The following is a 22,099-nucleotide window of genomic DNA, read 5'->3' on the forward strand; positions in this document are numbered from 1 at the left end:
CTGGGCAAGATTAGTTAAGTACACACACACACACACACACACACACACACGAATTAAAAAGAAGTGGAAGATCCCAACACTAACCAGAAGGGAGGCAAGGATGGATGGATATTTGAGTTTTTAGAGTTTTTTCCAGGTTCATGGAATACAGTTCTGGATCCTGAATGAAAAGAGCATAGATCCTTGTCTTTCAGGGAATCTACATACATATGAGGTATCATTTCCCACTCATGACCTTGACATTGTTCTACTAGACATTGTTCTACTTATGTCGATAGCTGCCACGGATTCCCTGGAAACAAATATTTTGCATTTGGAAGACTGCTGGCTGCAATTAGGGGACAGTGTGTACCAATGGAAAAGACCCTTTGTTATTTGCAGAAGCTACTGTTCCACACAGGAAGCAACCCAGGTTGATCTTCCTTAGTGCTGGGCACCATCCTCTAACTAAATGGGCTTTCTTATTTAGAAAAACACATTACATTGATGCTATAGGAAAACTACTCTGGCAAAATGCCTTACAAAAGATATTAGCTACTAATTAGTTAAAAGTACAAACACGTATGTTAACATTTCCGTAGCTTCAGAAGCAAATACTCATGTCTAGTTCCCTTTGGTTATTCCCTAAGAGGGAGTGGATACGGTGTCTGTAAGTGCCTCCTGCTTCACGGTGCCTTCAAAGGAAGCTATGCATTGGGAGTCTGGGGCCCCAGCATGTCTCTTCTTCTTTTTCCAGCATGTCTATTTTTAAAAACATTGGCACTCAGACTGGATTGGCTGTCATCTAGCTTCCCAAGAGAACCCAATGAAGTCACAATTTGCAAACAAGTACAATGGGCCTAAACCATCCCACCTCTATTCAGAAGTTAAGAACACAGAGAGTGGGGAAAGTAAAATCCATCACAACTGAGGGGGGGGAGTCTGGGGGGAGGGCTGTCCCCAATATAAATAATATATGAGAAAGAGCTATTTTCCAGAATGTTTGTTCACCAAACATTTAAATCCATATAAGAGGTGTTCCAGGACAACAACGGGAAGGGCCAGAATTAATTGGTTGCTAATCTCTTTATTTTTTGTAGGATGTTTCCTCCAGCAGTGGATTAAATCAATGTTTAATGCTACACAGGCCCAGCTGTGTCCATATTAGGAAAGCCCAAGCTCACATCTCTTTCTCTGTGAAAAAAGGATCCGTCCTCCCTCTTTTGCTCTGCTTCCACCCCCTGTGTGTGTAGGTGGGAGAGTAGGAGCTGGGGAATGTGAACTTGATCCAGCATTGATCAGCCAAGCAGCAAACTCTCATTGTTCTTTAGATACCAAACATAACTTCTCTCTACTAGGGATAAACCCAGCCATTCTGCATACAACACGGCTTTTGTACTCAGGAGTATGAGAGATGAAAAAGAACCACCAAGAATATTAAAGCTTTATTAGACTTATCATAAACACCTAATATGTAGACTTTGAGAATCTACCCAGTGAATTTATATCCCTATTAATATTAGGTATGTTAGACTCTCTTAAACCTACCAATCTTCTGGTCATTTCTCTTTTATAATTATGGATTTCACTTTTTAGCATAGATTCTGCAATTCATTTTAGCTTTGCTTTCTATTTGAGCATTTTTTATCTCACTGCCTTGCTCTCTAAGGTTCAAGGGCACTGGAAATCATGCTAACATACAACTAAATATGCTGTTGTTGTTTCTAAGTGCTGTCCTGTGCACGTGGTTTAACAAGCTCTGTACAAAGCCATGTGTCATGAGAAATACACAGTTCAGAACCTAGACCTAGGCACCCTCCTGTCTTACCAGCTAGAAGCTGTGCAACCTTGGGCATGTCACACAACCTTTCTGGGCCTATAAGAAGCAGATGATGCTCTCTCGCAGAGCAGTGCTGAGGATGAAATGAGACAGCACATAAACCCAGAGGCACAAAGTAAACCAACAGATACTAATTCCCTGCCTCTTACCCCCCAGAAACAAAAGCCTGTCTTGTATTTTGAACCTACGTAATGACTTGTGGCATCATAACAAAAAGCATCACCTGACCACCATACAGATGTGACACCTCTCATGGAGGCCACAGTGATATGGCATGGCCGAGCTGTGACAGACAAGTGCCTATCTCTTTCCAAAGGACCGGAGGACACAAAGAAGCAAGTTCTCTTTCTCATATGCCTTACGATAAAGGAGATCATTCTGATTCCGGTCCCATCTCATTCAAAACAATAAGCCCACTGTTGTCCTAAGAATATCAAGAATTGAAATTTGATATTTTGACATTGTTTTCTGAAGGTACCAACATGACAGGCACTAGATACAAAAACATCTAAAATCCTAATGGTAGCTACATGCATTTAAAACCAATGTAATAATTAAGAAGAGAGAAGGCTTAAAATCACAAATACAATTCTGTACAGAGCTACCCGACTTCGATGTTCTTGGATTTACCCATTTATAATTTCATTCGCTGGAAGCACTTATGCAAAACCCAGGCAGACATCCCTCAGTTATAAAATCAGTAACAGTGATGAAGAAACACAATTTGAGGAGGACAGACTCCATGAGAACTCTAGAGAAGCCAACCTTGTAATAAGTAGAACAGAGAAGAGTCTTAAAGAGAATGTATCTTTGGCTGGCCGCATAGAAAACTGACAGCATGCACGACGGAGGAAAAAGGAAGAGAATACAGAGAAGGGGAGATGGAGCCTCTGGAGGGAAGGCTGGAGGAGCCACCAGATGTGGAAGGCGACCTCTCTCCATGGAAATAGGCCATGGGGGTTGAAGGCATTCTCTCTAGTCCAACCCTAGTATCACTTGTTGCCCAGGAGTCACGGGCCCCAAGTCTGATGTATTGACTCTGGCCTCCATTCCATGCATTTTCATGCCAGTAAAGTTGCTGAAATTAAGAAGTGAATTGTGGAGCTTTGGGGCATAAATAATGTCATACTGGAAGGTCGGGGCTAATAACAACCAGGATGCCCTTAATGCTCTTTAAGAAGAACCATCTGATCTATATAGCCCTCGATGTGGTTTGAAATTCCCTTAGCCTACAAAGGAAAATATTTTTAGCATGTAGCACACTTTGTAACAGACATATAAATGCACCAAAAATATAATTTTAGGAAAGCATCTGGGTTTGATCATTTCTTGTTATACCTCAATGTCAAATAGGTTCTGCTTTCTCAATATAAGAAACATGGCAACATTCGGCCACAAGCTCTACAGCGATCACTGTCGCAATTTCTCCCAAACATTTCATTACTGGCTCTTCTTGGTTTTACTTTTTAAGGCGGCAAATAATCTACAGATTTAAATATAAAAGCAGCATAAAAAAATGAGGGGCTGCTTCTGGAGCATTTGGCCCCAATGTCTTCCCCTGCTAGAACTCGCTGGATCAGAGACAAAAATGAGTATTTACTTTTATGTCCCAAAACATATCCTAGAAATAATAGTTGCCACTATCCAAGGTAAAGCTCGCCTGCAGCTTTTACCGATCTACAGGCATTTCAAGGCATTGACAACCCAAGCAAAATATTTTTCATCTCTTGCTAGTGGATCAAACAGGTTACTATCTGTGAATAATTGATCTGTAATAGAAGCAAATGCCTGTTCAATGATCAACCAGGCTAAATGCTCTTGCAAGTTGATTATTACCTGTGATTTCTCCCAATAATCTTTCATATAACAATTTTCCAGCTGAGGAGAAAAGAAATGCACAGACAAGGTTTCTTGATAGGTACTTTTGTAAAACACCACTCAGGAGGAAACACATGAAAACTCTCCCAATACCACTCCAAACCAAGGGCAAGTTTCCAGTCTGTGGGCAAATCAACAGATTCCCAGGTTGGAAAGGGAGACACCTGGAGGAAAAGTAAATCCAGACTTCCCTCCTCTCAGAGCGACCAGGCTCATCTAGATAGAGCTCACACTTCAGCTACCAGGCATAGCATACAGTGCCGTGAGGCAAAACAATGGCTCTGGCCTTCACCCAGGCCAACCCCCACTCATTCCCCAAAGAAGAAGTGAGGGTTCAGAGAAGGCAAGTGGCTAAGCCAAGGCCACACAGCTTCCAAAGCTGCATCTAATATATCAATTACCTCCTTCATCCAATATAGGATTAAGATTGTAGAACAAAAGTTCACTACAGCATCCTCTGTGAAAGCAGCAAATTAGGTAGCACACAGCCCCTACTCCTGCTCTTTGACCTCCAAATAATGCGGCCTTGCATTTTACGCATCAAATCGTCTGAACCATACTTAGATACGGTGGTGATAGTTATAAATAGATAGGATCAGAAGCAGAAACACTGAGCTTGCAGAGGCCCAAGATGGAGGACCAACCTGGAAGGACAGGGTCTTCCGTTGAATGAGCTGAACACGCCCATTACCAAGCACCATCACAGACAACTGCCATACAAAGATACGCGTGTGGCAGGCACGCTGCCCTGTTTAGAAACAGACATGTGGATTTGGGCAGTTCGACAATCACTGTTATCCTGACCCATGTAATAACACCTGCTGCTGGGCCACCTCTGGGCCATGCCCTCGAAGCTCTCCTGCTCTGGGTCAGTGGAGAGGACAAAATGAGGGCAAAAGACAGGGACTCTACTTGGAATTGGCTTTTGAATGCAAATAAGAAGATAAAGGAGACATCCCTTAAATGCTTTAGGTGGCACATAAAGACATTTCTTTGTTCAACCAATTGCTTTGTCTCATTTGTTGTTTGGGTGACCTGATATTTATTATCTAATTTAGTTTCCATCTCAAGGGAGGAACAGCTGTGTCTTTCTAAAAGCAAAGACCTCTACACACACTCGTATTCGTTCATGCCAAAAAAGATTCCAACTTTTCAATGCAGTAAAGCCCAGAATTTCCTGTGTAAACATTCGGATCAGCAAGCTACTGCCATTTAGAGATATCCACATGGAAGAAGGAAGTACAGACCATGACACGTATTTATGAAAGGTCTTGGCAAGTGAGGCTCATATTACTGCATGCACAAAGCACAGCTCTGCCCACTAAAGAATAGTGAAGAACAGATTCAGGAAAAAGAGCAGTCATTAATTACATCAAAAATCATCACTGCTCAGAGATCCCTGCTGTATTCATTTATTATCTCTTCATAGGTCTTGTAAAAATGCAGGCAAGGATGGGTTCAAGCTGATTTGGATTAAAAGCAACCTTGCTAAAAAACACAAAATACCTTAGCTGGATGGACAGAAGGCTGAAGGTCCTGGATCTGAGCTGTGGCTCTACCTCTAACAGGGGCTCCCAGCTTGGGCAGATCAGGCCACCCCTCCTGGGGACAGAAAATGAGCTCCTCACCAAGATTTGGTCCTGCCTGTGATTCTAAAGCAGACTGAAAGTCTGCAACACCAGAAAAGACTAATATTTAACCAGGAAGCAATAGGGGCCACACCCAAGACCATGCACATAGTAAACATACACCTATTTTGTAGAACATAATGGCTCTCCACAAAAGAGAAGGGAAAAAAGCCCCATGTTCTAAAAATCAGCCAAGTGTTCCTAATAGCTTTCCTTGTCAGCAGGTGCTCTGCTGGCGGGGGCTGGCAAAAGTCCCCGCGAGCCTGGTGGAGGGCCACTGTCAGAGCCACTGTCCAGAAGCAGGAGATGCAGAGCTGAACATCATATGTGCAACAATACTGTAGCATGTGAGAGCGCCAAGGGGCCCTGTGTGCGCGTGCACCCATGCGTACAGCTCACCGCACTGCTGGGTCCCAGGGCTTTTCCCGTGGGTGGCAAGAGCGTAATGCAAGCATAGAAGAATCTGCCATTGATGAAGAGTCTGCCAGAATATATCTTCAGGGTAATAAAATAGAGAATAGGGGCAGTTCTTAAAGTAGAAGCAGATGTTCTTCTATTGATGTATAGGTTTACAACCTGATGCTGATATCTTTGTCCTAATCCTTTTTTTTTTTTTAATATTTTATTTATTTATTTATTTGACAGAGAGAGATCACAAGTAAATAGAGAGGCAGGCAGAGAGAGAGAGAGAGAGAGAGGGAAGCAGGCTCCCTGCCGAGCAGAGAGCCCGATGTGGGGCTCGATCCCAGGACCCCGAGATCATGACCTGAGCCGAAGGCAGCGGCTTAACCCACTGAGCCACCCAGGCGCCCCTGTCCTAATCCTTTAAGTTTACATTGTTCCTTCCTTCCAAAGAGCTCTATGAAAAAGACAAAGCACCATTGCAATGAAGTCCTGTTAAATGGCATCATTCTTTATGATTGTGGCAATGTCCTTACTTGAGTGAATCTCTCTTGTGGGCACACAGTATGTATGAACCTGAAAAACAGGTAACGCCCCTATGTCCAAACATGACCTGCCAGACTTTGCACCTTAAGGACAATTAAACTGGCTTCCTTGCACATGAGCTGGCTGACTTGTGACCCAGTGGGGCACAGTCAAATCTCCTGCCTGCAGGTGTGCTGCAGGTGTGCTGTCTTCCAATGGACTTGGTCTCCCAGCTGACTGTGGCAAACAGAAAAGTCAACTGCTTTGGCTCCTCTCAGGTCTCAAGCTCAGGGCAGAGGCCCCTTGGGCACAACAGTTGGTTGTCGATGCCCTCATGGGCCATGTGCTCATGTGCGAGGCTCTGTCCTGTCAGCCTTGTAAGCCCACTGCCCAGCACATAGGGCTTGGCATAATGGTTGAATAAATAAACCAAACCATAAAGCCAAATATTTGGATTGCTCAGGAGGAACATAAAACTAAACGATTCTAAAAAAAAAAAAAAAAAAAAAAAACAAAACAAAAAAAAAAAACTAAACGATTCTAAGAGTTTAGATTATACTCAAGGAATAAGAAAACTTCTGTTGATTCAATATATTGCAGAATGTGACATGATTATGGATTCTCTCAGTTGGTCCCAGTCCTACTTACAGAGATCCTCATTCACTGGGTATGGCTTGAGTCCAGGATCTATAGTATTTTTATATTTTAAGTAGGCTCCACACCCAACGTGGAGCCCAATCTGGGGCTTGAAGTCATGACCCTGAGATTGAGACCTGAGTTGAGATCGAGAGTTAGATGCTTAACTGACTGAGCCACCCAGATGCCTCCAGGACCTGCAGTTGTAAATAGCTTCCTGGGTGATTCTGATAACCAGATCTCAGTGTAACTGGGCTAGATGGCCTTAAGGGCCTCTAATCCAAGTCTGCAAGGCTATGCTTCCAGAAAATACCTACACTTATCTCCTTATTAAAAACCATGTGTGGGGCGCCTGGGTGGCTCAGTCAGTTAAGCATCTAACTCTTGGTTTTGCTTCAGGTCCTGGTCCCAGGGCTATGGGTCTGGGCTCCATGTCGGGCTCTGCACTCAGTATGGAGTCTGCTTGCGATTCTCTCCCTCTCCCTCTGCCCCTCCTCCCACTTCCTCTCTCTATCTCTCTCTAAAATAAATAAATAAAATCTTAAAAATAAAAAATAGAAAACCATGTGTGCACAGGTCACTACCAACTGTCTCTGTCAACTGGATGGAACCAAGTAGACTTTTCAAAGCTAGTGGCTCCTGCTTCCTTTTCCTTCTGGTTCCAAAGGCAAGCAAATATTGTTTTTCTCTCCATGGTGTCACACCCCGATCATGTCTGTGTCCATCTGGGTTGGTTCAGAATTTCCATTCTTTTTAAAGAAACAAGTTCTCAAATGCTCTTCATCCACGTGAAAGAGCCATGCCCACATGTCCTCCTCTGAGTTCACTTTAAAATCAGATGTCCAGGGGCACCTGGGTGGCTCAGTGGGTTAAAGCCTCTGTCTTTGGCTCAGGTCATGGTCCCGGGGTCCTGGGATCGAGCCCCACATTGGGCTGTCTGCTTAGCAAGGAGCTGGCTTCACCCACCTCCCCCGCCTGCCTCTCCACCTACTTGAGATTTCTGTCTGTCAAATAAATAAATAACTAAAATCTTTAAAAACAGATGTCTAACCTGAGCTCCTGAAGGGTCCCAGGCCTTATTCGAGGTCAGTATCCTGAGTGTTCTCCCTCCTCAGGGCGGGATTCAGGTATGTCACCTGCATTACGTGAATCTGTGCTTGTTTCTCATGGCTTCCTACGTATTTCTCTGAGGGCACCTGAAGAGTTTCCTCAGTCCATTGCTGTGCCTTCTAGGGAGATATCACTGGCCATCCAGATACTTAATGATGCTTTTAAAAAGCATCCATGTAAGTGAACAGCTCCTGGACCTGAAAGTTCAAAGTTAAAAACCAACAGGTGAAGGTCTCTCTCACTGTTCTTCCCACTCCTGGAGACTCCCTAGTACCTGAATGGAGGGGAGGGCCCTGTCCTTTCATCTAGGAGTCTTCCTGCTAGCTAGGCTGATGGGCCACCTGCCCAGGGACCTAATTGCCATTCAAGTATTAGCACCCTTTCACAGGCCTCTGTAGCCTTCTGTGGCTCTTGAATCTTGTGGCAACCCTCCAGCATCACATCCAAGTTCCTGTGTGGTCTGGTAGTGTCCTGCGTTCCTAATCAATACCTTTCCAGCTCCTGCTCTCCATGCAAAGCAGGCAACAAATTATTGCATTCTGCCTTGGGTCAGTTACTCGTGTACCTACTTTCCCCACTTAATTATTAAGCATCTTGAGGTGCCTGGGTGGCTCAGTGGGTTAAAGCCTCTGCCTTTGGCTCAGGTCATAATCTCAGGGTCCTGAGATCGAGCCCCCCGTTGGGCTCTCTGCTCAGCAGGAAGCCTGTTTCCCCCTCTCTCTCTCTGACTGCCTCTCTGCCTACTTGTGATCTCTCCCTGTCAGATAAAGAAATAAAATCTTTAAAAAAAATTATTAAGCATCTTGAGGTCAAAGCCCATGTTCTCTCACCCTTGAGACACCCACAATCCCTCAGAAAGGATATAAAGGACCAGCTATATTCGTGGGATGAAGGGAAGGGATGGGGGTGGGAGGGCACTGGACGAGGAGGTACAATTTCAGATCCTGGAAGTTTCCTCTTGCAAATCTCATCCATCTGGTCTGGGATGCTTGGCAGTTCCCTAGATGTCAAAGCTCTGACACAGTTACAAAGGAAATCTTCAAGGGAGAGGAAACACTTTTAATCCTTATTATTCACTTGGAGTCTCATCTTAGACTATTGTGAGAGAGATTCATATTCTTTCTGGAAATTGTGTTTTGAAAGAGAGAGAAAAGGAAGAAAGCACACAGAACTTTCATTTGGGGCACCAGAGGAAAATGCCTCCTGGTACATCGTGGTACCTTTTGCTTTGAAGAGGTCAGTGCATTTTTTTTTTTTTAAGATTTTATTTATTTATTTGAGAGAGAGAGAGAAAGATCACAAGTAGGCAGAGAGGTGGGCAGAGAGAGAGGAAAGCAGGCTCCCCGCGGAGCAGAAAGCCTGACGCTGGGCTCAATCCCAGGACCCCGAGATCATGACCCAAGCTGAAGGCAGAGGCTTAACCCACTAAGCCACCCAGGTGCCCCTAAGAGGTCAGTGCATTTAGACAGTGTCAGATCAGATAGCCCCAAAAATACAGACGCCCAGCACAGACCTTCAGTTACCTCGTACTCTCCAGAATAGACCCTTCCTTCCCACATATCTGTCTCTCTCATTCCATAAGACAGAATGTCGCTTGGGGCCCCAAAAATCCATAGACCCCAAAAATATTCATCCTTAGGGCAACAGGTTGACTTGGGTGATTTTTATTGGGCATTTTGAAGGGATTCACAAGAAATGTGGAATTAGGGAAGTGCTGGGAATAAGCATTGTTATGGGCTGAATTCCCCTCCCCCCAAGTTTACATGTTGAAGTCCTACCCCCTAATACCTCAGAATGTCATTATACTGGAGACAGGGACTTTAAAAAAAATTATCAAGGTAAAATGAGATCACATAAGCAGGCTCTAATCTAATTGGCTGTTGTCCTTAAAAGAGAAGATTGGGACAGAGATCTCTACACACACAGGGGAGAGACCGTGTGAGGACACAGGGAGAAGGTAGCCGTCTGCGAGCCAAGGAGAGAGGCCTCAGGAGAAACCAACCTGGCCCAAACCTTGACCTCGGACTTCCAGCCTCCAGAACTGTGAGATCATAAATGTCTGTTGCAAAATCCTACCTGGTCTGCGGGATTTTGTTATGGCAGCCTGAGCTAACTAATATAAGCACGAAGGCACAGATGCCAAAAATGAAAGAAATCAGGCTACAGATGAAAGGACTTCAGTAAACTCTCTCCCCATTTCTGGTAACTTCAGAGCAGTGTATCACTTTGAGGGATTTGTGGGCTCTTCAGTGAACTGTGGAAGCTCATTGACATTATGGGCCCTGCCCTAACTGAGACCAAAAAATCTAGTCAATGTATCTCTAAGTTCCTCTGAAAGCTATTCAGTCACTCAGAAAATGTAAGCTGAACCACTGGACTAAAAAGACAGGCAAATTATTAAAAGCCCCAAAACCACACCCCATTATAGCAACTGCTACTACTGATAAAAAAAAAAAAAAGCCAGGATCTCATAGCACACATAATTTGAAAAATATCATTTCTCTGGAGTTTACAAAATAACCAGTCTCACTTTTCTGGAATGACCATTAAATGTAAAATTCTTATAGACACCACCGAGACTGAGTATCCCAATGGGCCTTAAACTTATGTTGATGTGATTACATAAACTGCAAAAAAGAAGCTTACGAGTTATTCTCCTCATAAACCACTGGCTCTCTCTGTGCTAAAAGCATCACATCTTATCAAATTTCCTCAGTTCTGTGACCTCAGCATTTTCCCTATGAGACTGAAGTCGTCCATCATTTGCTTGTGTGGCTGTTGGCAACTTGAAGGTGTGTGCTTAAAAAGCAGTGGCATTTTTCGCAATGTTGCAAGAACCTGCTGTTCTGGGGTGGGGGTGCAGGTGTGAGTCTCGGGGCTCAAGGTGCTTCCTGCCTGTTGCCGAGACACCCGATATAATTGTCTATGACCCATCTTCTCTATCATCATCAGTGCCCCCAGCGCCCATGATCTTGCCATCTCACATCTGCTGAGCGCTTCCCCCGAAGAGCGGACGAAGCCACAGAGGGCCGTGAGGTTCACTGGTGCCAGTGAGCTACTTGTTAGTACCTCGGGAAACAGTTTGCCTGGGAGGCGAAATTAAGAGCTGAAGTGAGGCTGGTAATTAGTGTGTGCCCTCTGGATGCCACTGTGAATAAGCACTCCCATCCGTGTATTGTAATCATCGGCGCTGTCACAGCACAGTGAACGCTATCTATGGATAGGCTGAGCTCTATCTTTATCCACACATTTGACAAAAATACAGATGATTTCAGTTACATCTATTTGGTGGGGGGTTTTAAGGCATCATGCTCCCAGATTTTAATGCAACTAATAGTTTTAGAGCAGTACTGTTCACTAGGAATATACGCGAGCCACATTTGTCATTAACAATGCCGTAGTTGCCGGGGCGCCTGGGTAGCTCAGTGGATTAAGCCACTGCCTTGAGCTCAGGTCATGATCTCAGGGTCCTGGGATCGAGCCCCGCATCGGGCTCTCTGCTCAGCGGGGAGTCTGCTTCCCCCGCCTCTCTGACTACTTGTGATTTCTCTCTCTGTCAAATAAATAAATAAAATCTTAAAAAAAAAAATACAATGCCCTAGTTGCCACATTTAAAAAGATGTAACAGCTAAAATTAATTTAATTTAATTTTTAAAAAGATTTTATTTATTTATTTGACAGAGAGAGAGAGAGGGTGTGCACGCATGCACAAACAGGGGGAGCAGCAGAGGGAGAGGGAGAAGCAGGCTCGCCGCTGAGCAGGGAGCCTGATGCGGGGACTCGATCCCAGGACCCTGGGATCATAACGTGAGCCAAAGGCAGATGCAACTGACTGAGCCACCCAGGTGCCCCTAAAATTAATTTTAATAATATATTTTACTGGGTACATATACACTGGGTTATGATGTAGCCAAAACAGTATCGCTCTAACATGTAACCAATTATTTTTTTTAAAGATTTTATTTATTTGACAGACAAAGATCACAAGTAAGCAGAGAGGCAGGCAGAGAGTGAGGAAGAAGCAGGCTCCCTACTGAGCAGAAAGTCCAATGCAGGGCTGGATCCCAGGACCCTGAGATCATGACATGAGCGGAAGGCAGAGGCTTTAACCCACTGAGCCACCCAGGCACCCCGTAACCAGTATTTTATAAACCATTAAAGAGGTATTTTACCTTCCTTTTTTTGTAATAAATCTTCTAAATCTGATGTGTTTTCATAGTCCACCTGAAGTGCTAAATTTTAACCAGAAATGCTTGGTCTGTATTTAGATTTCATAAAACTGAAGGTTAAAAAAAGTAGATGCATTCACATATCCAAAGTTGTTCCAAACAAAAACTGGATTATTAGATCTTAAATTTAGATTTGGATTAGATTAAAAATTCAGCTCTTCAGGCCACTAGGTATTTTTCAAGCACTGAATAACTACATGTGGCTAGTGGCTGCCACATTGGACAGCGAGACCCCAAGCACCTACTGTGCGCATCACAGCAGGGAAGACAAGGATGAGTCAGACAGTGTCCTTGTTTCCCCAGGGTGGAGAACCCTATGTATGAGACCTAGATACAAAAGCAACAGTGTAAGGTGGGTCATGACACTTGCTAAATACATGGAAAGGAAAGCATTCCAAGGAGAAAAGGGAATGCACAAAGGAAGGCCCACGGCAAAGAAACAAACATTTAGAGATTGGTAATTATGGCTGAGCATATGCCTAGGAGGGTAGAAATTAAAGTTTAAGAAGACAGCCTGGGGCAGTTCTGCTGAGAGCCTCAAATGGCAAGCCAAAGAGTTTATTCTCCATCCACAGTTAATGGGGAGTAAGTTTCTGGTGAGGAGGAATCTTTTAGAAAGATCCACTTAGTATTGATGCAGACGGCTTGGTGGCTAAAAAACCAATTAGCTACCGAACCAGTTCAAGCCAAATATAATGAAAAGATGGGAGAGGCCGTAGGAAAGGAAAGAAAATTCAAAATGTAATAAATATGTGTAAAAGGATACCAGGACTTGGTAATGTGGCCAGGAACTCAAGGAAAAAGAGGAGTCAGAGAATTCTGTAGCAACTAAAATAAGGAAGTACAGATGAAAGGCTGGATGGGAAAAGTTATTTCTAATGTATCTGCACATAAATGTTTTAAAAGGAGTTAGAATACATGCGCATATAAGCTGGTGGGGGGGTTGGAAGAAACCTTTGGGCAGACATGAAAAGATGTCAGTATCTATTTATAGAACGGTCAAATTAGCAGAATGGGCGACTTTCTTAGAAATAATGTATACTATGGGGGGGGGGGTAAGAAGGGAATCTGAGTGGGGCGCCTGGGTGGCTCAGTGGGTTAAGCCGCTGCCTTCGGCTCAGGTCATGATCTCAGGGTCCTGGGATCGAGCCCTGCATCGGGCTCTCTGCTCAGCGGCGAGCCTGCTTCCCTCTCTCTCTCTCTGCCTGCCTCTCTGTCTACTTGTGATCTCTCTCTGTCAAATAAATAAATTAAAAAAAAAATTAAAGAAAAAAAAAAGAAGGGAATCTGAGTAAATCAAATTAGTACTATTTGTTAGAAAGCTAGGCAGCTGTTGAAAATTACTGCTCTTAAATTATATCAAAGGGGATATGGAAAGCTGCTTAAGATATATGTTTAAATGAGAACTTTCAGCTTGGATAATAAGATTCCAATTTTGTTTAAAAAGGATACGCACCTACGTTCTCTATATAGTATAGAAAATGTGTGGAAGGACCCACACCATGCTGTTAGCAGACATGGATTATTTCTGCAGAGAAAGACTGAATGGGACAACGGCCTTCCCTTTTTATATTTTGCTATTGCTTGAACTTGCTACAGAGAACACATTATTTGAGTTTTAAAAAGGGAGACAAAGGAAAGGGTAAACCATGTATTCAGACCTCCAAAAAATGACTAAAAGGATTTATATGAAAAAATTATCTCTGGACCATTTTAATTTTCTTATTTTGAACTTTTTTATATTCTAAAATAAATACGTAATACTTCTATAACCGGAGGGGGGGGGTCATAAAAGGAAATAATCTATAATACCGATGGTACAATCAATTTTAAATGTGTTTGCAAAGCCAAAGGTTACAGGGTTGGGTGTTCTTTAAAGAGGTTTGGATCCAATTTCTTTTACTTCTTTGGGGCTCATGCTTACTTTTATTGCTGCTGAAGTGATTTCCACATTTTTTTTAATGATTTCCATTCAGTGTGGCCAAAAAGGAAAATCGAGGCCAACCACAAGGCAAGCCTTCCTGAGAGGAGACAAAAAGCCTCTGTAACCTGTGGAATGAAAACTTTACCAGGAGAACGTGACTCTTTTGTCATGAATGACTTCAATCGCTGGTGGACAGAAATTTTTAACGAGAACAAAGAGCATCGAAGCGATTTCAGTACTCTGCTTGTCAATCCCGGCCAAGCACACTAGTAACTTTATATTATAATGATGGGGACAAAGAACAAGGTGTCCCATTCACTGCCAGGCTGCTGCGCCCAGAGGGTCCCGGGCCTTTGCAGAGCCTTTCACTGCAATGGAACAGAGAAGGAACTCTCAAAGAGTGCAGAAAGGACCGCGAGCAAGTAAATCATCATCAACCATGTAAATAATGGCAGAGAATGGGTATGGAGATGAAAGGCGCCTTCTGATCATTCACCAATGGAAAGATGTGCACTAAATCAGGGTCCTTTCTGTCTGATGCTGTTGTTTTTACTGAACAGTTAAGCGCCCAAGGAAATACCAGTTGGGTCTTAAAGACAATTTATAGCTAGGCTGGCCTCATTGCACCTGGCTGTGTTTTGACAGCAGGTTTCGTCAGTTTATAGCAGAAATTCTTGTCTACACTATAAGCTGTCACAAATGCAACTAGACCTTGGAAAACATGTACCACTCAGAGGCAAACCTTTCCCTTTGCCGCGCCCCTCCCCCTTTTAATGAAAAGCAAAAAGCTCCCGCTGGTGGCAAGGCCTCCTTCTCTTCAGGGGAAATTAGGGAGCCTCCCGGGACTGAGAGGGTCAGGCCCAGTGTTACAGCCCAAGTGGGGTGCGCCTGCTTCTGGGCACTCGATTAAGGACTCTTTCTTTTCTCTTCCCTCAGGGCTAACTGCTGAACACAGCGGCCTCCTTGTTTGGAGCCAGGAAATTTCGGGATTCTGCTCTCTGAGCTCCCCACTCTTCCCAGCTTCCAGGCCACGGAAAGAATGTCTGGGCGCCTTGCTACAGCCTTGCCTCAGAACACAAGGCCCACAGCTTTGGCGAATGCCCTCTGCCCCCATCTAAAACAAGACAGCAACGCTTGGTTCTTCGGGATCAGACAAACCTTAACTTTGTTTTTGAGATTCTTCTCCTCAGTGAATGGCTGGGTTTGGAAGCCCCCTGTCTTAGAAATCACAAGACCTCATTGTAATACCTACATGTTGAAAGCACTGCCTCTCAGGACCAGGTGCTGCCTTACCCACCCATTTTGTTTTGCTTCTTTAAGACCTCAGGGTTTTATTCTTTTTTGCTCCCAGAAGGACTGGGCCAAACAAATAACTTGTAACAGGTGACACGCATCCCTGGACAGAAGGCACTGCGTCCTTTTTAGGAAAGAGCTCATGGCGGCTGGAGGCTGACATTTTCCCATTTGATAGCTGGGACAAAGATGTGAAGAGAGGGATGAAAAGGTAATGGAGAGCAGCCCCTCCTGTTCCTTAATTTCATGGTTCACAGACATTCAGTGACATTCAGACACTCCCAAAGGGAAGCTCATATAACCAGCCATGAAACTGGAAACGAGCAGGCTAAGGGGGCTGCTTGCCTGGGCCTAGGGCAGAGTTTCTCACAGCCATGGGGGTCCACTCCCAGACACTAGGGCTCGCTCTGATGGGTCTGCAGCTGCTGGTGGGGCAGAAGGGGAGCTGGGAGGGAGAGTGGGCAGCAGGGAGGGTGTACAGGCCAGACTGGGAAGCTCCAGGCCTACAGGGTACCTTGACCAGCCCCACGCAGGATGACACCCTCAACTTCCCAGGGCCTATGCTCTAGCAAGGGTCAGCACTCAGGGGCTGCCCGTCAGGCTCCAGGAAGCACAGGACCTGGGCAGAGTGGAGGGAGGGGAGGCTCCGGGCCAGGCAGTTCCCACGGAGCTGGGGCTAGTCGGGAACATCTCTCCCTCAGATGTGCCCCTGAGCTGAAAGGGCGGGAGACAGTAGAACCACCTCCAGCAGGGATAGGTCCTGGTCTGTAAGATGGAGAAATGAATCTACATGGCTCATTCAGGTAAGACCAGCTAAAGGCAGGGATGCAGAAGCAGGGGAAGATGTTGAGGGGCAGCTGCAGCACGGAAATGATGGAGAACCAAGGACATGACAGGTCAGAGGAGAGCCACAGACAAGCCAGCTCACTCACTCATCTGGCTGTCTCCAAAGCCAGCTGATGGCCTGAAGTGTTGCCTGGTGACAGCACCCAAAATACACACCACACTTTGCAAGACCTTGCTTAACACAAAGTTGGAGGTCAACCAGCACGCCCACTAGGGCGCACAGTCCCTTGAGGCAGAGGCTGGAGGCATACACCGTGATCACAGACGTAAAGGGTGGGAGACCATCGTTTTCCTGACGTACAGATACTCCAACTCAGTAAAATGATTACTTTTATATCTACACCTACAAACAAACGATTGTCAAAATCGAGCTGCTAAGCAGCAAGCTCCACGATCCCCCACAGACCCTCTCCAGCAGTTCTGTTGAGCGCACCTGTGGTATTCCAGAACTCTCCAGCCAGTCTCGGAAGATGTTTTCCACAGACAACTCAAGCCTTTAAAAACAAAACAAAAAGGCAAGGATTAAAACGTTACACAGCACCTACTGCATACACAGCATCTTTTCCTCTAAACAATCAGGTACATCACAGCATGGATCTTCAGGAGAGGTAGCCGCTCTCTGGAGAAAGCAAGGCTGTCCCAGGTTCAAGTGCAGAAGGCGCTCAGTCACACAGCACCACTTCGGTCAACAGGAACGTGCATGGTGGAATCTAAGAACCAGAGGCACACCACAGTAGGTGCTCTTAAGGCCCCGAGGGGGCTGCTGGGTTGGACAATTCAGGGAGGACAAAGCACGTCCACAGGACACATCGGGCACAACTGCTTCCTTGCAGTAGGCAGCAGAGTGAAATCGGAAGGCCCCAGCATTTAATACACCAAAATGAAATTGGAACTTTGTCATGACGAGGGGCTGCGATGGGCACAAATGGCGCGACCCACTGTAAGAGCGCAGAGGGACCCGGCAGCAGGGAGCATGCATGGTTTGCACGCCTCTGAAGCAGGCCCACAGGCTGCTTTGTTTGGAATATGACAGTTGCTCGTTAAGTCTGACCCAAAGTCAGCTGAAATTCTTTTGGTTTCGTGGCCTGCTGATTTGAATACTCCTTACATTCCTTAAGTATCCAGTCTTTTTGGGGTCAGCAGACCTTAGGTTGGGTCTTCCTGTTTTCCTGGGCTAATGACATTTAAAGCGACCCCAGCTCATTTCTAGATAACCCCAGCTCCTGCTTCACATCCCCGCTCCCAGAGGCCTCTCCTGAGCCCTCTCCTTGGCTGTGTGGTTGGCATTCACCTTGCTCCCTGTCCTTTGTGCCACAGCATCCAGCAGTGTGTGCCTGCCATTTATTCCATTACTAGCCCTTTAACTGCCTCCCCCACTGGTCTGAAACTCTCTGAGATCAGGGTCTATGGCTGTTCGACTTGCTTCTCTAAATCCAGAAGAGAGAACAGTTCCTGGTATAAAAGATGATTCCCATAGATATTTTTTATTTGAATGAATGAAAACATATTTCATTTTTGTTTCAATAAGTATTCCCTTTTGATTTAAAAATCACCCTTCCCAGTAAGAGATTCCCAATGTGTTAAGCTCCAAACCTATAAAAATTTTGTATATTACATACTACATCATAAATAAAAAAATAAACAAACATATATATAAATAATATCCCTTCCCTAACACCCCCTCCCTTTAGGGATTGCAGAGAAGCTATGGAAAGATAAAATTCTGTCCATCGGCATTGTTAAGGTGGCGAACCCAGTGCTCCCTCACCTCCTGGGCTCTGCTCCAGACTGGGCAATAGTGAGAAAGGGAGGAGGGAGAAGCGGGCCTGTATGGGGTTGGGGAAGTAGGGGGCTGACCAATATTTTTGCGACCTTTTCTTCCTCAGTGAGAAGCCAGTCACCAATGTACCTTAGTCTTCCTGGGCCAGAGGAGAAGAAAAGATTGCAGAAGGGAGCAACTTTCAGTATTTCCAGAGAAAACGGGGCAGCAGGGGGGCCGGAGGGACTATGCAGAATAAATGGTTTGGAATCATTTCAAGATGATGCCCCTGTGTGGGAGAGGCTAGAAGTAGAAAATGGGAGAATGATGACCTCCCAAAGATGCTTGCACTGGGCTCCTCGGGTTCCCCAACTCAGTGAATTACTGGGCATGCCTTGTATGCAGGTGCCCACAGGTGTCACCATCCCCACGCCTTGCCCCACTACTTCTCTGTGGCCATTCAACAGCATCAACCTGGGTGTAAGCAGCCTGGTTCCTGCTGTAACACAGAGCATGAGGCATGGGTGTGTGTGCACGTGTGCACTTCTGTGCCTGCGTGAGTGCGTGTGTAGCACATGGGGCAGGGGTGGGTGGGTGACTGGAGGGGAGGAGGTGGCTCTCAGAGCAACTTAGATCCAGAGCACTGTTGTTTTTTGAGCCCGGTCGGCTCTCCACACGGAGAGGTGTGGGCAATGCCCTTCACAGGCTGGGAGGAGGAGGAGAGCGGGGCTGAAGGGTCCCCTTACAGAAGTGTCTGAGGAACTCAAAGTTGTTTCACTTTGTAATGAAATGTGCAAGGCTGCAGGGACAGACAGACTGTACGATTTCCACCGAACGTAAGAGGCTCCGTGGAAGGCCCGCTCTTGACAGGAAGGATGCAGACCATCACCGCCTTGCTGTTTGGCACCCAGGAGGGGGTTCACCTGGTGGTGCTGGGTTCCTGCCCTGGGGCCTCGACAGCTGTGGGGGATCAGCTGGTGCTCTGAGCTGTCTGTCCTGATTGAGAGGCACGCCTGCTTTCTTCCAGGTCCTTCCTTCCCTGAAGCTTTTCCTAAGCCACCCAGTCATCTGCTTCCTTTCCAGCCAGAGAGGGACACTCTGGGCGTCCGGAGCCCTGGAGCCAAGGGCTCCCGTCACCCTCCTTCCCACGAACTCAGAAAAGCAAAAGCAAGAGGCTGACTCTGACCAGTGCTTTGTTGTGCTGTGGTTCTAGGAAAACGGGCATTCTTAAACCTTGCACAACTCGAGAGGAAGACAGGGGATTAAGAAAGGATTTAGACAAGAGTGGTAGTGAGGATCAAAGGGGTGAGTGCCCTGGGTCCACCAGGGGGGTTGAGGGAACCGGGGTTCAATGTCCTGAACAAGAGAAGTCTGGGATGACTTCACGGCCATTTTTGAGTGATTTTACAAAGGAGGACCAACAGCTGTTGTGCAGAGCCATGGAGGAGCAAGTAAGAGGACGCGGACATAAATTTCCTTCAGGGAATCTTAGTTGAAATACGACAACTTTAAGGGTGGCATGGGGAGGGGCCGGGGAGATGAGCCCTGGAAAACTGAAGAACGGGCCACGATTCTCCCCGAGGCATTGGTTCGGTGGGTGCCTACAGGGCACGAGGTTCTATGGAGGCCTGAGCTGGGACCCCCCGGGGACGTGAGTGTCTGACAGGGACACATGATAGGCATGCCCACAGTGCCACTAGCGCTGATGAAGAGCTGTGGGACTACATGTGCAAGAGGCACGGGCTGCCTCAGGTGGCTTAGCTAGAAGGAAGACAGTGGGAGGCGTGTCAGGGGAATCTTCTTAAAGGAAGCAAAGCTTGAACCATGTCATGGAGGAAGGCTGTGCTGTCCCCAGTGATGGGGCAGGGCCAGCAAAATGGAAGGAAAGTGCACGCAGCGCAAAGGGGGCAGAAGTAGGCAAGTCCAAAGCCATGGTCAACTGGGCTGGCACACAGAATGAGGTGAGGGGGGAAAAAGGGGGTATTCTGTGAGAACCGTGACATCCTGCCACTGAGCCTTGGGCAGTGGCTCAAGCCTCCTCAGTGAGGAGGAGGCTCTGAGTATGGCTGCAGAATGGCACAAAGGAGAAAGGGGGTCGAGGAAGAGTACTGAGGGAAATGAGGCCAGAGGCAGGGAGACCAAAGTGGAGGCTATAAACAATTTGTGCTATAGTCTATGACCTGAACAGCTGGCTGGGCCAACTGTGCGGTTATTGCATTGGAAAGTAGTAAGACAAATTTTGCTTTGCCGTATTTAGTATTTGCACACATGGGTACTGTTATAGAGTGGTACCAAAACCAAAGCAAACCAAAACCCCTCTGCCCATATCCTGGTAAAGGCATAAAAGTAGTAGCTATTGCTTATTGAACACCTACTGTGTACCAGGCACTAGAGAGAAAGTCTCATTTAAACTTTATGATATTTGCACTATCCCCATGTCAGAGAAAAGCAAATGCAGGTTCCAGGAAGGCAAGAGAGATCCAAGTCTATGTTGCCTGGCTGCAAAGCCCCCACTTTTCCTCCTATGCTGAATTCAGGCATCATGATACACTGGCTGTGCTTTTGGGGAGCAGGCGAGCCTATGGAAAAGGAGGGCTTGTGCTTGCTCCAAACAGCCCTGCCTTCTCCTTCTTGCTCACATCTCTCCTGCTGAAGGCGGCTTGGCGCCTGCTGTGGTCGCCTGGTTTGTCTGCCCTTCGATTGTAGTTCTGAAGAGATGCGGAGACCCTTGGGAGGGGCAAAAGTGTGAGGGCAGGAGAGGTCACCGTTCAGCTGCATCCAGGAGCAAAAGACACTCTCCCATGAATGAAAAGAACATGTGTTTTCAGATCATTTTCCTTTGGAAAGGTTCAAAGCATCTTAGAACCATTATCGCTTCATTTCTCATAATATCCTCATGAAGTGGGTGTCAATTGTTATCTGGCTTTGAGCAGATGGAGACACTGTAGCATAAGAAGACTGGCCAAAGTCAGGCCAGACAAAGGCCTAAAGAAAGACCCAGGTTTCTAGACTCCCAGTACCACTGCTGGAATTAAACTGTACTGATGCCTGTCTGGGGATTGCTAACAGGGAATGAGATTTTAAACTAAGAGAGGATGATGAAAACAATAACTTAAGCTGCTACTGAAAAAAAAATTTTTTTAAGGTACTGTAAGTGACCTTACTTCCCAAGGAAATTATGAGAGATGTGTGATATGCCGAATTTTTTTTTTAAAGTAGGGTCCACGCCCAACATGGGCCTCAAGCTCACAACCTCAAGATCAGGAGTTGTATGCTCTACTGAGCCAGCCAGGTGCCCCAATAATGCTTAATCTGCAAGGAAGAAATGAGCTTCAAGTTTGGAGGGAATAAGTACAATTACGTAGTTTTTGCTATTTTGATCATAATAACTGAGATGACGGTGCAGGTGAATTTTAGGTCTGGACTTGGATAGCCAGGGTAAAGCAAAAGCTGACTTTTTCAAATCAAGACATGCGGGGTCTAAGCCAATGGTGAATGTTTCCCCTCTGAGATCATGTGGCTTAAATAATCACAATGACAAGCAGAAGCATTTCCACTTCGCTGGGACCCAGGACTTACAGGAAATTACTCTTCTGCATGTCTGATCACTATGGAAATTGATTTTATACAGATAGCTAAAAGTACACAGACCCACGACTGCATGCCCCCCTATTTGTACTCGTGAGCGGTACTTCCGCCTCATTACTCAAGCCTCCTGGGCATCTGGAACAGCAGGTTGTTTTACCCGCTGGCTGCAGAATTCCCTCTTGGCACTCCTACATCCTGTAAGGCAACTCTGAGTTTCGGGCGTCTGTCTCCAGGTCCCCTGAGCTATAAATCTGGTCACACATAGTTAACACCGCAGGGGACAGAATACGCTGGACACCGTGGCATGACGCTAGTGAGAGAGATAAGCTGTGTTTAAAGCTGAGAAAGTTGCAAGGGGGGGGCTCTTCCCTTTGTGATGTTAGCATGCCTAGGAAGAGACCCAGGCTCCTGCGAAAATGGTATTACACTTGCTGTATTGCCTGCTCAGTTGATTTCCGAGGG

General features: G+C 45.9%; 1 protein-coding gene across 13 annotated transcripts in view; it reads right to left on the reverse strand.

Annotated features, from left to right (window-relative positions):
* LOC123952764 (aminopeptidase O (putative)) overlaps positions 1-22,099 on the reverse strand; it is a 337,543-nt gene that overhangs the window by 83,645 nt on the left and 231,799 nt on the right. For all 13 annotated transcript variants that reach the window (XR_006820710.1, XR_006820712.1, XR_006820711.1 and 10 more), the window contains exon 11: positions 16,724-16,784. Coding sequence is in view for 2 of the 13 variants with exons in the window: in XM_046022214.1 (XP_045878170.1) it covers positions 16,724-16,784 (61 nt within the window). In the remaining 11 variants the exon portion in view is untranslated. The remainder of the gene's footprint in view (positions 1-16,723; positions 16,785-22,099) is intronic.

This window comes from Meles meles, chromosome 11 (genome assembly GCF_922984935.1).
Source record: "Meles meles chromosome 11, mMelMel3.1 paternal haplotype, whole genome shotgun sequence".
Classification (NCBI taxonomy): Eukaryota; Metazoa; Chordata; class Mammalia; order Carnivora; family Mustelidae; genus Meles; species Meles meles.